Source organism: Mycteria americana, chromosome 15, assembly GCF_035582795.1.
Source record: "Mycteria americana isolate JAX WOST 10 ecotype Jacksonville Zoo and Gardens chromosome 15, USCA_MyAme_1.0, whole genome shotgun sequence".
NCBI classification, from domain to species: Eukaryota; Metazoa; Chordata; class Aves; order Ciconiiformes; family Ciconiidae; genus Mycteria; species Mycteria americana.
Window position 1 is genome coordinate 10,052,865 of NC_134379.1, and position 15,539 is coordinate 10,068,403.

Genomic DNA, 15,539 nt, shown 5'->3' on the forward strand with positions numbered 1-15,539 from the left:
GGAGATAGTAGGTGCCCAGGGTGATTCTTCTTCCAACACTGAGAGGACTGACAGAAATTAACAGTTATCTTTCTTATGGTTCTCGTTTGGTTTTTTTATCCTTTCAGTCGCCTCCCATCAACAGGGATTGGAAACGCAAAAATCTTAGAAAATGCTCAGTCAAAAAGATCGCGTATTCCCTCCAGAGCTGGGTAATCTCTGCACCAACAGGATGACTGATTACCGCCGGCTTCTATTAACCAGGCATTAATGATGATTATTGTCTCTCTTTAGCTAAACCGTGAGTCTCTGCACAGCAGCGCGAGGCTTGGTGAAGGTCACTTTGACAGTAACGCATTCCCCATAAAAATATGTTCGGGGAGTTGTTGAGTGTCGGGTTGATAAAGAGCCGCCGTGGGCATCGGGAGCTTCGCCCCATCACGAAGGGAGGTGATGGAGGGAGGTGGAGAGCTGCTAGAGCCGGTGCCTCGGGGCAGGGAAACCATAAGTACCCTCAGGGCTTGCAGAAAATGTACTCGCAGCGTTGTGGTTCAAAGGTTCGTTTTGAAACTTCTGTTATTGGCTTAATTAAAACATTATCCGCCCCGCCTATAAGGAACCTTGATGGTTCGTGCAAGTCGCACGTCGTTAGTTGTCACGCGTTGCTTCAAAGAACATGTTGAAGAAATCACTTTTAATAAGGACTTGCTGACAGTGCCACAAGATTTCCAGGGTTTCTGTAAGATCTTTTGGTGGTTTGTGTTTTGGGTTTTTGGGTTTTTTTTGAAGAAGAGAGAAAAAAGAAAAGATTTTAAAGAACAGCAACAATATAAAATCCCACAGCTATTTCAAGGTCCCATAATCTCCTCTGCCTGCCCCTCAGCCTGGAGACGAAGGCGCAGACACCTTGCCATGTGGCCAGATGTTCTGCATCTGGACACTGCTTTGCCAGACAGGTCGCATTCCTGCACGGCTGTTTCTTCTGCTTCGTGCTTTCAGCACCAGGTTTATTGGTCGCAGTGACTTGGGCTGGTTTCCAAAGCAATTTTTCCGCAGAGAGCAGCTCAAGGGTTTGGTCATTCCTTGAAACCCTTCAGAAGGGGCTGATTTTCCAACGGTGTCTTGCCTGGAGAGCACCGTAAGCATCCCCGGTTTGGGCACGTGGGCTCTTTAGCTGGTTTAGAAAATCTGTGTATAGCTGCGATGCTCGCTGGTCGTCTTCTGCTGCCGGGGAAGGGAAAACAGTTTGCTCCCGACTCCTTGGGGAGATTTTGGTGTCAGAGGTACAACGGAGCCAGCCCCGCACGGTGGGGACGCAGGGGGACTGTGTGCCCATCGTCAAGGGGAGCGGGTGAGATTTCTGGGCTGCTGGAGGCGATCATGCAGTCAAACCTATCGATGTTCATGCTGCCTGCGAATGGTGGGATGGAGGGAGACTGCTGGGGTTGTTTTTCTTGTCTCTCAAAGTGCATCGAGGCTGCCTGACAGCATCAGCAATCAAAGTAATTTCCATTCTTCCAGGAGGTAAAATAAGAAAACCAACTGAAAATAAGGTTCCCATAATATCTCAGTAAACATGAGATAAAAATCAGCGCGAGCCCTTCAGCCTCCTTTGTCAGCTCTCGGCTCCCTCCCAGCTTGCCGGCGGCCACATCCCTCGCTGGCACGCGTCCGGGCGCTCCCGGTGGGTGGGCTTGTGCCAAGTGACCCCAGCCGAGGATTTTACTGTGCAACCCGAAAGATGAGACATCTGCTTATTGGCTTTTGTGAGCTTTTTATTAATTAGCGCTTTTAGAAAGGGCTTGGAGGGCCTCGCGTGCTAAGTGCAGAGTTAAGAAGAGGTTTTCTTCTCATAACGTTTCTGTCGGGATCTCTTGCTCTTGCATTTATCCCTCCAGCCTGGCTCGGCCGCGGTCGGGGGCGCAGGGTGTCCGTCGGTGTGTAACTCTGCCCCATCCCTAGGTGAAGCCATGGGGAAGAGCAGCGTGGTCCCTTTGCCGTACGAGAGGTTCCTGAAAGAGCCGGGCTCGCTGGCGGTGGCCGGCTTGCCTGAGGGGATCAGCTTTAAGAAACCCATGGAGTACGACGTGAAGTCCCTGATGGCCATCTTGGAGCACAGCCACAGCATCCGCTTCAGGCTAAAAAGGTAACTTTGGAGATCCCCGAAGGGGTGGGAGGCCTTGGGATGGCGGCTCTTATAACGCTGGTGGATGGCAGAGATTTTATGGGGAGCAGGCAGGAGGGTCCCTCCCAGAAACCTGGGTCCAGCCATGCCAAACCCAGCCTTGCACGGAGGTTCACCAGTGTCAGGTGGCTTGAGACCGTTTCGGACTCATTCCTATATTAAGCGCGTGTAAACGTGCGCATTAACCGCATCGCTTTACGTGTCTCCACCAAAATTTCCGCTGCGGTAAGCTAAGTGCTTTTCTGTCTCTAGAGGGGTTTCCAGTGTAAATGCTGCAAGCTTCTTCCCAGGCTGAAATGGGGTTTGTAATGCCAGACGAGGAGGGAGGCAGGGGACCGTGGCAGGGTGAACTCCCCATTTTGGCCACGTTTTCACAAGGAGCTCGGCGGTTTTGGGTGCGTTTTCTCTGCGTTCGCCTGGCTGGCGGCACCTCGGATCCATTCAGAGAAATGCTGAGCGCTACCAAATACCTCCTCTGAAGGCTCGGCACTTCTGGAAAATCAGGCTGAGACAGCTAAAAGTAGGACACGCAGAATTCGAGCTGTCTGTGAGCTCGCGGCCGCCTGTCTCGTGAAGCACGTGGGCTTCCTTGGTCTGAAGCTCATCCTTGGGCTGACAGGCCCCCCTTGAGCGCGCCGTGGGGGCTGGGACAGGCAATGGAGTCGAGTGGTTATGGTCACACAAATTGTTTTACTCCTTAAACACGCTGGGCCGTGGAGCCAGGTGGCTTTGCCCTAGCTAATATAAGGGCTTAAGACCAACCTGCTCCACTTAAAGAAGACAAAAACGGTGCAGGTGCCTGAAGAAGCTAGAAGAGGTTGGGTGATGGCTGTAATTTCTGAGGTGAAGAGCCCGGCAGCCAGCAGTGCAGCGTGTCCCACCCTCCCGGGCACAGCTCTCCTTCCCCTCCGCATCCTTGCTTGTCCTGGCTCAGCAGTGCCACGGACCCAAAGGAACCTGGTTTTTTCCTCCTCTTCTCCCTTCCTTCCCCTCAGGCCAGCGGAGGAGCCCAGCCGAGAGCCAAACCCCAGCGTCGAGTTGACTTGTACCTCCCTCGCCTCCAAGGGCAGCCGGGACTCCGGTGCCAACGGCCCCGTGGCCAAACCCGCCGGCCAGGACGCCCCCTCCGCCGTCGCCGTCACCAACTTCTTATACGGCGTCTCGCTGCCGGCCCAGATTGCCGTCGACCTAAAGCAAGAGGTGTCCTCCGGCCTGCCCGGGCCGAACGCGGCCGGCGAGGCGCTGCTGCCCAGGCCCGCGGGAGAGCTGAAGGTGCCTTCCTCACAGGAGTACAGCGACTGCTGTGGTAATAGCCTGGAGTTTGCTCTCAGACGAGGGCCTGGTGCGAAGCCCACCCCCCCGGCGCTGACAGGGGACAGGCCCGGGTGTTTTGGCGGTCCTCGGATGAAAATCGGTGCAAAGCTTGGCCTGTACGGAGATAAGCAGACACCCCTGCCGTGCCGTGCTGCCCTGGCCCTTCCCCGGGTGCCTCCAAGGTGCTGACGGGGCGCGCCTCCATTTTTGCCTTGAGATGCCGGGTGCTGCACCGTGAGGCTGGAGGGGCAGCCGGAGGGGACGGTGGGACGCGGTCTGGCCGGGACCCCGCCGGGTTGTCACAGGCCAGGGTGCACGGAGGAGAGCCGGCGGGGTCGGGTCGGCATCACCAGCGGGGGACGGCACCCGGGGGCTTGTTCGGGTGCCCGGAGCATCAGTCAGGCTCTCATCAGCCCTTTCTCCTTGTCTCCCCTTTTGTCCAGGACAGAAATCGTCGGTCTCCGGAGGTCCCCTCATCCAGAACGTGCACTCATCCAAGCGCATCCTCTTCTCCATCGTCCACGACAAGACAGGTCCGTGTCCCGCTCCAGCATTGGAGGCGGCCGGCAGCCACCTCTTAGGGAAAGGTTTCCCCCGGCCCCGTCTCTCCCCAGCGGTCTCCCAGCCATCCTCGTGCTCTGCGGGGACCCGGCAGTGCTGGAGATGCTGCAGCGGGGCATTTTTTCCCTTTACTTGCTGCAACGTCTCAGCATTGCAGCCGAGACCTTCATCCCTGCTTGGGTCCGTCCCTGCCATCTCCACGACACTCGGTCCTCAAGAGCTGCCAGCCGGCTGGGAAATCCCATCCCCGCTTCGTGCATGGGGAACCGAGGCACGGCTTTGGGTGAAGCTGTTTGCCCGAGCTGCAAACAGCAAATACCCGCCGAAAGCTTGGCGTTCTTTCAAAATAACCGAAACCCACTAACCCCAGTGCGATTCTGCAGCGGTGCCCGGGGGGATCAGCAATGGGGAGGAGACTTTGCCATTGCCCCACCTCCACCCCACCCAAAGGAAACGCAACCTAAAAATGCTGACGTGTTTACATCAAAACCCTCGCCTGCCTGCGTTAAAAACAAAAAAAAACATGGGTGGGAAAGTTGGGAAGGGAAGGAGGTGAAAAAGCTCCTCTGTGGAACAGCCATGCCTTTCAAAGGTTCGTTTCGGGTTGAGTTTGCTCTGTCCCGGAGGGTCTTTCATTTCAGGGTTGAGAAGTTTTATGGGGTCATTTCTTAGGAATCTGCTTTCCACAGGCACGGCTGCAGAGGAGGTTGCTCGGGGCTGGGGCTGGGGCTAGGGAAGCCCAGACCTGATCTGCCAGCCTGGCAGAATCCGCTCAGGAAGAGGGATTTTTAAATCATTATTTTTAAAGCAGCAAACTCTTGTTCCTGCTTTCCAGCGCTTCACACAAGAAAAGTGCATCTGCTGTGTACGAACCATATGGAAGTTCCTTATTTCTTATATTTTGTTTTGATAGATAAGTGGGACAGTTTTATAAAAGAAACTGAAGATATCAACACCCTTAGGGAGTGCGTGCAAATTCTGTTTAACAGCAGATATGGTGAGTAGGAGTTAATATCCCATTATGCATCTGCAGCGCTTGTGGTTTGCATATCATTATATAGCAATCATTTTTGTTCCCTAACACAGCAGCAGAAGCCATATGCTAGAGCTCCCTTCTCTTCCTAACACATTTAGCCCAGCAGCTCCCAGTGTCTGGGTGTCTGCTGAAGGTTATGTCAATATTTCCATTTGGACCCCCCCCCCCCCCCGAGGAATTTATAACTGGGCTGTAAAACAGCCCCGCTTTGAAGCGTGGCACGCCGGGTCAGAGTGCCCGGGCACTGCCGGCGCTTGCGGGTGAGGGGGAGCGGTGGCATGCAGCCGTTTTAAATTAACGTGGCAGGGGAAAAAAGAAGGTTGTCCTCATTGCAGCTGCTTTTTTCCACCTGCAGGGCTTATGGGCGTCCTTGGTGCTTCCCTTGCCATGGGCAGTGCTTTTGGGTTAGTTCCTGGGCGTTTGGGCAGTGTAAGCTCAGGAAATTGCTCAGGAATGGGCTGACGGGCTGGAGGTTGTCGTCTGTACCATCCATCCTCATCAGGCTGTGTAATTCATGAGTTATAGATGGGCTATAGATATGTGCTATGTCACTCGTGAGTTATAGATGGGCTATAAATGAGCTCTGTAACTTATAAACTGTGTATGTGCAATGCGACTCATGAGTTATATAGCTCAGTGACCTGCTGTGGTTGAAGGCAGGTTGGGGACGGCACATGGGCCAGCTCGCCCCTGGTTTGAGCAACGCCGGGCGCATTTGGGGGTTTTGGAGGACACCGTTAGCTGTGTTTGCTACTGCGTTGTCTCCCCGTTGTCCCATCTCCCATGGGCGAGCTGCTCCCGGGGCTCACCTTCTGGGACAAGCAAAGGAGAAGAGGGCAGGAGGCACTTGCTCTGCTCGAGTTCAAGCCTTTACACCTTCATTTTATCATCTGTAAAAGGAAAAGCATGTGTTTAAGTGAAAACCACGCGTTCACCTTTCAGCCGAAGCCTTGGGGTTAGACCACATGGTCCCCGTGCCGTACCGGAAAATTGCCTGCGACCCCGAGGCGGTGGAGATCATCGGCATCCCAGACAAAATACCCTTCAAAAGACCTTGCACCTACGGCGTCCCCAAACTCAAGCGGATACTGGAGGAGAGGCACAACATCCATTTCGTCATCAAAAGGTGCATGGCGAGGCGGGCAGGGGGGACTGCATGGCCTTGAGGGGGCTTGGGGATTTAAGCTCTGTTCCCTCCATGCTTAGAGGCTTGGTTTGACAGCCAAAACTCATTTTACCCTTTTTTATGGAAAAAAGCTAAACAGCTCTTTCCCTCCCCCCCGCCCTCCATTTTCCATATCTCTCTCCCTTTTTGCGAGGATGTGGCAGGGCTGGCCATACCACAGTCACCCCTGAGGCCCGTCACCCTCTTGTAAGTCCGTTCAGGCATTGCCGGTGCCACCCTAAGCATTTCGGGTGGTAATGGGACCCTCCGATCGCGACTCTCTCCAGTGGCATTTGGTGTATGGGAGCAGTGCCTCCAGGTGGGAGGAGGAACATCCATATTCACGCTGCACGGGGCTTTCCCTCCACCTTGTTTTGTGGTGATCACTTATGGATGTCCTGTATATACATGGATGATGAGGATGTATCGCCTCTGGGCAGGGCGTTGTGTGTTGATGTCTGCATTTGCACTGGAGTAGGAGGAGTGGACGCTTTCCCAGTTATCTCTGCACCGTGCAACCCCTCTTTGCTTCTCCGTCAGGAAAATCTGCTTTATAATATATTTATTTATTCGGTCCCTGCCTGTGCAGCACTTGGGTTGTTCCCTGCTAGAGGGGTGAAATTACGGCACAGAAAACGCCCAGCTAAGGCTCCCAAGGGGGCTAAAATCACCAACATCAACAACAGCTAAAAGGAATTAGCTCTCCAGATGTCAGCTGGTGGAGGAGCCGCTTTGTCCCGCACCGCTCAGGCTGGGCTGGGCTGGATCAGGCCCCGGGACGTGCCCCTGACCACGCTTTGCTCCCATGAGTACCTTTGCACAGGAGGCGTGGGTGGCTCCAAATACAATGTTTGGGAGAAAGGTGACATCCCCAAGGGTACGCGTGCCAGAGCGGCAGAGTGTAAATACTGCAGCTCTGTGCTGGTGGCATCTGGTCGGTGGTCTACGTCGTGGAGCGAAGGTCCAGCAACAGCTACTTTGGTCCCATCATCTCTTTTGGTAAAGCCAGCCTGTAGCAGCCTCATTTAATAAGTTAATTAAATGAAGAGAATGACTTATAAGCAGATTTAAATGTGCTTTAGTGAAAAAGCATATGCTGTAAGATTGCTTGGTTGCACAACAGGCTAAAAGGCTTTTTTTTTTTTTTTAAGCTGAAATATTCGTTCCCTTTTTTTAGGGAATGAATAAAATTACTATTTTGACTTGGTTTAATGCTGTTCATTAATAAAACCTAAAATTCAGTCATTAAAAGCACCTATGTCTAATCCCTTTTTTTTCCCTTTCCTCCTAGGATGTTTGATGAGAGAATTTTTACAGGTACGTTCTCCACGTCCTTTGATTTATTGCTCACAAAGTTGAAAGATTATCCAGAGAGGCAGAGTTGAAATAATGTCACCTGTAAGCAGGAGAAGTGCAGGACACTTGCAATTACGCTCCGTGAGGAGAAGCTTTGTGTGTGCCCTGCGCCCGGGTGTGCTGAGGTTGCCTTCGCCTGGGATCGGCGCAAGAACTGTGCGCCCCTTAAATAGTGTTTTGAAGGTTTAAGCAAGAAATCCCCAGTGCACGAGGCTGGGCTGGCTTCCTGCGCCGGGCTGAGCTGCAGCTACAGGCAGCACGCGGCATGTTTCTGTGCTTTCAGGAGGAAGAAAAATCACTGCTGGGTTCCTCACTGGTAAATTATTCTGGTTTTGGCTGGGAAGTGCTAGCATCATCCAGCCGCTGACTGTTTTTAAAAGAAAAGCAACAAAACTCCCTTTTTTCAGTGACAAAACCCTGAGAGGGGGTTTCTTCGGCTTTCTTTGCCTCGTGTCTTTACTCCTTTTGGTTTGAGCTGGGGAAGCTAGGCTAAGGGCTTCTTGGCAAATAAAAGGAGACAGGTAGTGGTGCAGTCCGACCCGACCCTCGCTCCAGCAGCTGCTCCCATCCCACTGCCCTGATGCCCGCCTGAAATATGGCACTGCACCCCAATTTATCACCGCCCAGCCCCGCTCCCAGATCGCTTGGGCTGGGCTCGCAAGTAAAGACATGTTTTGGGGTGGTTGTTTTTTTCCCCAAGCTGCCAACCCCGCATGCACGCTGGCAGCTTTCTCGAAACCACCTTCTCTGACATCTCCGCCGGCCAAATTAACCCCTGTGGCCCCGTGACAGCCCCGGCCCCAAGGGTGCTTCCTGGGGACGATGGCGCCGGAGCCACCCAAAAGGGACCTCCAGCAGAGCCTGGAGGGGGTCCCACCTCCATGGGGGGGTTTCTTTGTCTCCAGCCCCATTAATGACTTTTTTTTCTCAAGAAAAGGATTTTTTAAGCTCTAACCTACCCCCAGGGGATGGACCACTGAACTGTGTCTTGGGCTGCTTGGATTTTCCTTGCAAATCCATCGTGGTTGCGCAGTATCCGGGGGGAGGCATCGCGTATGTCTGTACGTCAGCTTAAGAGCTGCTGACGGAAAGCACTGTCCTACGAGCTCCGGGGTTACACGGCAGGGTGGTGCAAGTGGAAATTAGGAGATGAGGAAGCAAACCCAGCAGGACGGGGCCGGATGGCAGTTCCCCCCTCCCCTGTCTGGTCCCTGCAGGGCTACCAGAAGCAAAACACATTTAAACCTGGCTTTTTGTGATTCGTGTCAGCACATCTGACTGTGCAAAAAAAAAAAAGCATCTGCTGAGTCAGGAGGTGCCATTTTTGCAAAGACACTATTTTCCGAGCGGAGCTGTATTTTAAATTGCCAACTGCAAAGTATCCCAAAGCTTCCCCGTACAGTTTTGCTCACCCTTTAATTAAAATACCCACCACTGCTAGGAAACCTATTTTTGCTACTCCCCTGGGTAGCAGCTTCAGGCAGGCTTCGCTGCTGCAAGAACAAGATTTGGTCCATAGAAAGCACAAATTAAAAGGAGCCTTTTGGACTGTCGGTAGATAAATAGTGTCTTTAAGGCTCTGTACTGCTGCTGGTCCCATTGCCAGAGCCCTGCCCTTCCTTGCAGGCTGGAGCTGAAAGAAAAAAGGCTTCATGTTCCCACGGACGGGATGTGTTTTGGAAGGGTGGGGATGTCACGATGGCACTTTGAGACCAGCAAAGGGCCTGTGGCAGCAGCTATTTAGCAAGACACCTACGTGGTTTATGCAGCCTTGCGGCTTAATTTCATTCCCTCCTTCCCCCAGCACTAATCCTTCAGCTCTTCGCTCGCCTTCCCTGCCCGATTTTCATTTCCTACCCTGCCTTCAGATCACTCTTTTCATCTCCAAGGTCATTGCTGAGGCTTCGTTTCAGCTCCTTTCAGGTTGCTGAGGAACAGGGAAGGGAGAGAGGAGGTTTTTCATGGTGACACAATGCTTTTGTCCCCCTCTGCGTCGCTGCAGCAGAGATTTCTCCCGTTGCATGCAGGGCTCGGAGTGCAGGACGGGGCTCCCCGTGGCACCACTGCTCTGGGCTTTGCCAAGCTCCTGTCCAGCGCAACACGTCCCCTTCCTTGGGACAGGGGTCGTCTTGCTTTGGGGCTTGCTCCTGCAGCACTGGTCCATGGCCCTGGCCATACCTGGATTTCCTGAGCTTGGTCCCCACCTCTCCGCACCCTGTCCCGGCAGCCAGCCCTTTCCGGAGATGCTCCATCCCTGGCAGGGCTTCCCAGCGCACACTTAGTTATGCAGAGGTTTAAGCAAGTGTCTTGCTATTATTTTAACATGTGAACCCGATTAAATCTGCACCCTTCTCTTTGCAAGCAGGTGACTCTTGAGAACCTGTCCCCCCACCCTGACCTCAGCCCTGGGACTAGCGGGGGAAGAAATGGAGGTGGAAAAGCCGCATCATCGTTGGCCTCTCTGGTTGCTAATTCTGGTTTTGCTTTTCCTTCCAAACCTGCCCTGTGCACCCGGCACCAGGAAGCAAATTTACCAAAGATCCAACCAAGCTGGAACCCTCCAGCCCCCCCGGGGAGATCTCCCCCGAGCCGCACCGCGGGGCCGTGCTGGACCTGGCGGGGACCTCTCAGGCCAACAGCAGGTAAGCGGCACTCCCGTCCCCTGGCCACCGCCCAGTGACATCCCTCGGAGAGTTCTTCTGGGGGCGTTAAAGTGCACAGCAGGTTATCGCTGTGCTGCCGGCTCGCGCGCCGGCTGGGAAGGATGGGCACAGGAGGGTGCGACGGGTGCAATTCAGTAAGCTGCAGCACTGGGGAGATGTTGTAGGTACCGTGGTGGGAAGGCGAGTGGCTGTAAGGGCGTTGCTTTCCTGCCTCCCTAGAAACCCACTGCGATGGTGCAGCTAGCCGGCACAGGAGGAGACCGAGCACCCCCATCCTTTTGCAACCAAAATAGCAAAGTTTGGAATCGTTGATTTTGTACAAAACTGATGAAATCAGGGCCGTGCCTGGGCAGGCTGGGATTATCTGCAGGAGCGATCTCTGGTGTTAAAGCATGGCCTAAGGATTCACCCTCAGCCGGCACCGTAACACCACATCCTGCTAATTAAGCATTACTTGTTTGTAAAGCTCAGGGAGACTAATAGCGGATTAATGGATGTTTAATAAAGGTGGGGTTATAGAGTTCAGCAGGGCAGGAGGCTTTTTATGAGAGTACCTGTTTCTGGCACAACCATGCCACGAGTTAGACAGGTCTGTAATGTGCTGGCAGTGCCTATGGAGCGTATAGCATTGCTTTCCAGCCCGTGCTGGGAGATCCAGAAGGTATTTTTCTCTGTGTAGCCCCAATTTCCTGCATTTTTGCTTCAGCTGGTCAGAAGCAAGGTAATATTTAGCCCCAACAACTACCTTTAAAATCACTTTAAATAAGAGAAGTGGGGCAGCGGTTCATAGCAGTATAACTGATGCTTGCAGGCAAGGCTGTGCCACAGGGAAAGGAGCTTTCTCCCAGCCGTGCCCCTGCACGGCCGGCTCGGTCACGGATGGGTTTGCAAGCAGCAAAATGAGCTTTGCTGGGATGTCTGTCCGCACACCCGTGCTGGAGGCCGCCGGCTGCGGGGAGGCTCAGGAGCAGGGGTGTAGGAGCGAGCGCTCCTCAGCCTCTCCAGCTCAAAATCTCGCCGCCCAGTGCTGCACCTCCACCAGCCGGGGCTGTGGGCCATGCTATGGGGTCAGTAACTTCTGCAAGCCGGGATGGGGAGATGGGGTAACTTGTCCCCATCTCCTCCATGGCATGTGCTGGGTTCCCCTCCCTCCTTGGCTCTTCGTTGACATGAACCTGTGACAGGTTGGAGTCTCCTTCTGGTTCTCCCCAGTGCTGTTTCAGGTTCGTCCCCTTGGATGCGGCTGCCTCGTGCCTCTAAAGCTGTGCTCGCCCTGGGCAGGGGAACCTGCCACGTCGGCACCGGTAGAGCAGGCAGCGAGCGAGCCCAGCGGTGCTCCAAGCACTGAAATCTCGCAGCTTTGGAGGGCAGAGACCTCTCAAGCTTCCCAGTCCGCAGGGCTGGCATTTGTCACCCAGCGCTCTGGGTATCTCCAGCTTCAAAGGAGGCTTTGGGGGTGGTTTTACCCCATGGGGTTGGGATGGCTCTTGCACCTTGCTGCCCCACTGCTGCGGGACACCACTGTGTCCCCTCCCAGGCTTCGTTTTGCTAAATGGAACAAGCCAAATTTTTCTTGTCCTCTCCTCTGCTAGGTATGGGGTGGCGGGAGCACCCATGAGTGTCACTCGTGCCCCATGCTATGCCACGGGGACATTTCCCACACTTTGCAGAGGCTGGCCCCGCTTCCTGGTACCGTTGGCTGCGAGTGCCATACAAGCCGTGCCACGCTGGAGCTCTGATGCAGGGCAGGCAACCACGGGCATGGGATGGGGGTTAAGATGAGCGGGTGGTTGGGTTGGCTCGGACCAGGTCTCTGTAGGTGATGTTGGTTTGCTCTGTGCATTGATACGGTACGTGGGTTGAAATGGTCGGTGCTCAGCGTGCAGGTGTCACCCCCAAAGGACAGCAGCCCCAAATGCTGTGCTGGTAAAGCAGGGCCGTGGCAGCACGGCTGCTCGCCCGCTCTGCTGGAGGGAGGCTGGCAGTGGCTGCTTTCGGGCATCCATGCCGGAGCGGGGCTGGCTGAGTCACTCCAGCACCTTTCATCAGCAGCGAGCTCAGTGTGCCGGGTGAGTCAGCCCTTTCCAACCATTTAAAACGGGCTGGAGGAATCACACCCCACGAGTGCCTGTTTCTCCTCCCGATGCTGAAGGGACTCCGGTTGAGAGCCTTGGCTGGAGATGTCTGCGGTGGGAACACGGCTGGGTGTAGGCCTGAGGTGCTTCACTGGTGTTACAGGGAATTAAACTTGAATCTCCAGGATCCCCAGCTAGGACTTAGCCACAAAACCATTTCTCAGCCAGCTCTCGATTGCTCTCCGCACCTTGCTGAATCGCTCTGTGTCTGGAGGCGTTTAGACTTGGGGAGCGGCAGAGCATCCGTTGCATGCTGGATGCCAGGGGAAACAGTGATACTTCAAATACCACTGGCCTCTAGGCACGCTGCGGGGCTGAAACCTGGCCTGAGGCTTCTCATTTTCCCGTTCATTTGTTAACATTTACAATTAGGACACTTTTAATTTTTGCCGCAGAAGATCCCCCTGTGCAGTTACTTGGTGTGACTGGAAACAAGGAGGTGGAAGGATGGGATATTAGGGATGCCGAGCTGGTTTCTGCAAAGCAATAGATAGAAAACCATCCCCTGCGTGTCTGTGGGAGCGTGCCAGCAGGGTGGGAGCTGAGGTTTGCCGCTGCAGAGCTCCGAGGGCAGCCAGAGGCTCGTGGTCCCCATACGGCCCTCACTGATGCTGCGCCCTCCCCGTCTCACCTGCTGTGCTCCAGCTGTGGGCCAGGCAGGGGTTGCACGGTGTGGTAAAACTGCTTTAGAAGACCCTACCGGGGAAAAATAGTTTTTTTTGGGGTGGTTTTTACCCAACTGGATTTGGATCGCCCTTCCCATGGTGGTGCTGTGATGTGGACCACGCTGGGCTGGGCTGGGCCGGGCCGACCACCTTCCCCTGGTGTGAATCTGGCACAACCTGAAGATCGTCCTGGGGTCCCTTTCAAATTTATTTTGTGTGTATGTATATGCCTTGTTCCTCATTTACGCTGTGTGTGTGCATATTGAGTCGGGCTATGAACCCCGAGGTTCATGCGCACCTCTGGTTACAAAGGGAATCATGAACTGCGGTGGCGGTGCACAGCTTGCTTTACCTGCCACGGGGGTAAACTCAAGTCTCCCCAAATCTCCCAATGCATTGATAACACCTATCTGCAGGACAAAATAGGTGGATATTCAAATCCCACTTTGTTCTTCTGGCAAGTGAGGGACCTCTGTCCCCTGGCAGGAGCAGAGCATTTCCATAGCAGTGGTCCACCTGGGTCAGAGCCCAGTTCCAGGGAAAGGGCAGTGCCAGATGCTCCAGGGAGAAGGGCCAGGTACCGTGGGGGGTAACGCACTCCCCAGGGAAGCCCCCCTCCCCGATTTCCCTTGGGAAAGGTTGACTTTGACCTGAAGTGGGAGAGTTGAAAACCCTTCCCAAGGCCCCTAGGTAATATATACAGTACTTTCTAGACCAGCGATCCTTTTAGCCATACCACATTTAGGAAGAACATTTCAAGAGCACTCCTGGCTTCCTTCGCATTGCCCGTAGTTTGTTCTGCTGACACTGCTGAGTGGATTTAGGCGAGCGAGAAGTGCTTTTGAGCATCCCCCCCGAGCCAACAGGGATGTGGCGCTGGCTCAGAAGGGTTTTCCTTCCTCCTGAAGGACCAGCGTTGTGGAAGAGTGCATTTTCCAGTGCTGCTCCTTAGATCATTAACTGCCAAAGCGCTGTGGTTGTTCTTGTTTAAGAAGGAGAGAGTCAGAAAGCAAACGCATCCTGAGAATGCAAAGTAATCTCATTTGGATGCTGAACACCTTGTGTAAATTCCTGAGCGTGTGAAGTTAACTGTAGACGCAAGTTTGGGATAGCGCCCAGTTTTCAGGGGAGAAAAGCTTTGGGCAGAATAAATATTTACCAAATCAATTGACTTTTTCCTTTCTCCCTATTTGCATTACCTCCATGAGTAACCACATTGTAATGATGCTTTATGCACTGCTCTCTGCCGCAAAGGGATGGAGTTGTCCAGGTTTCGGGCTTAAAACCCCTCTTGCTTTCAGGACCTCTCTGCTGCGGTTACATCCATCGTTGTCTAGCGGCAGGGCTGATACTGGGGGAGCGTTTGGGAGCAGGGCTTGGTTGCAGAGAATCCCGCAGACCGTGGCTTTCCCTTGCAGCCACGGATGTTGTGCCGCTGCTGGGACCGTGGGTGCAGCGTCCCCGGGGACGCCTCCGCAGCCCTCGCCTGGCATCGCAGGGGGCTGCGGTGTTTCTCCCTCCTGCCAGGATCAGTCCTACGCACACTGCAAGGTTTTAAGCTTTCCCTTTGGTTGCTCCACGACCACCTCTCTTGTCTGCCTTTCCCTTCCAGGTCCGAGAAGTGTAGTGTTTCTGAAAGCTGTGAACCAGGTGAGGAATAATTCGTTTTCTCTTGCAAAATAGTGATACTGTGGGGGGGGGGAGCATTAGAGAAAGCTGCCTGCAAAGTAATTTGGACATGTGGCACCCGTTAGCTGGTTGCCCCGCGGGGCAGTTCTCTCAGGATTTTATCCCCGTTTGATAGATGCAGAGATGAAGGGTCTCACCCTGTGACCTTCCAGCTGGGTCCTAAAAGTGCATAAATTGAAATAACAAGACTTAAGCACATGCTTAAATGCGATGCTGAGGGAAGTCTTCAATCTCAGAGCTCCTTTCTCCCTAAAAGCCGCCACAATTGGGTCACCAAGAAATCGGCGGTGTCGGTACTCTGAGCACCGCAAATGGGAAGGAAACGCTTTTCCCCAAGTCTAGGTGCTTGACCCATTGAATCGCCACCAAGTAGGTGAAGCCCCGCTGAGCCCCGCTGTCCTGCCTGCCCAAGCTGTGACTCAGTCCCTTGCGGTGAATCAGTGCCACCCTAAGTGAGGAAATCTGTCTGGAGATGAGAGGCAGCCGGGCTGAGCACCACACGCAGCATCCTCCTGGGGCAGCCTCTGCGGGACGGCCAGGCTGGCGCAGGCTCCCCGCCCGGCGGGGCTTCAGACCACACTGAATTTTGCCAGGGTTCAGCTGGGCGTGCCCTGGGGTGACGCAGCTGCGGTCAGCCCTCCCACAGCACGGGTCTGCAGAGGGGCTTGTCCCCAAACATGAGTTTGGGAGCATTAAAAATGCCAGGAGCGCCCATTGGAGATGGCTCCTCCTGCATCCCCCCCGACCAGTTGGCGACCCAGTTTGTTTTAAGTGAAGAAAGCCAGGAAACG

General features: G+C 54.2%; 1 protein-coding gene across 5 annotated transcripts in view; it reads left to right on the forward strand.

Annotated features, from left to right (window-relative positions):
* Positions 1-15,539, forward strand: part of GTF2IRD1 (GTF2I repeat domain containing 1) — a 68,371-nt gene that overhangs the window by 29,800 nt on the left and 23,032 nt on the right. For all 5 annotated transcript variants that reach the window (XM_075518299.1, XM_075518303.1, XM_075518298.1 and 2 more), the window contains 8 exons: positions 1,942-2,125; positions 3,160-3,470; positions 3,922-4,011; positions 4,953-5,036; positions 6,018-6,201; positions 7,532-7,557; positions 10,118-10,238; positions 14,672-14,709. In XM_075518299.1, the coding sequence (XP_075374414.1) occupies positions 1,942-2,125; positions 3,160-3,470; positions 3,922-4,011; positions 4,953-5,036; positions 6,018-6,201; positions 7,532-7,557; positions 10,118-10,238; positions 14,672-14,709 (1,038 nt within the window). The remainder of the gene's footprint in view (positions 1-1,941; positions 2,126-3,159; positions 3,471-3,921; positions 4,012-4,952; positions 5,037-6,017; positions 6,202-7,531; positions 7,558-10,117; positions 10,239-14,671; positions 14,710-15,539) is intronic.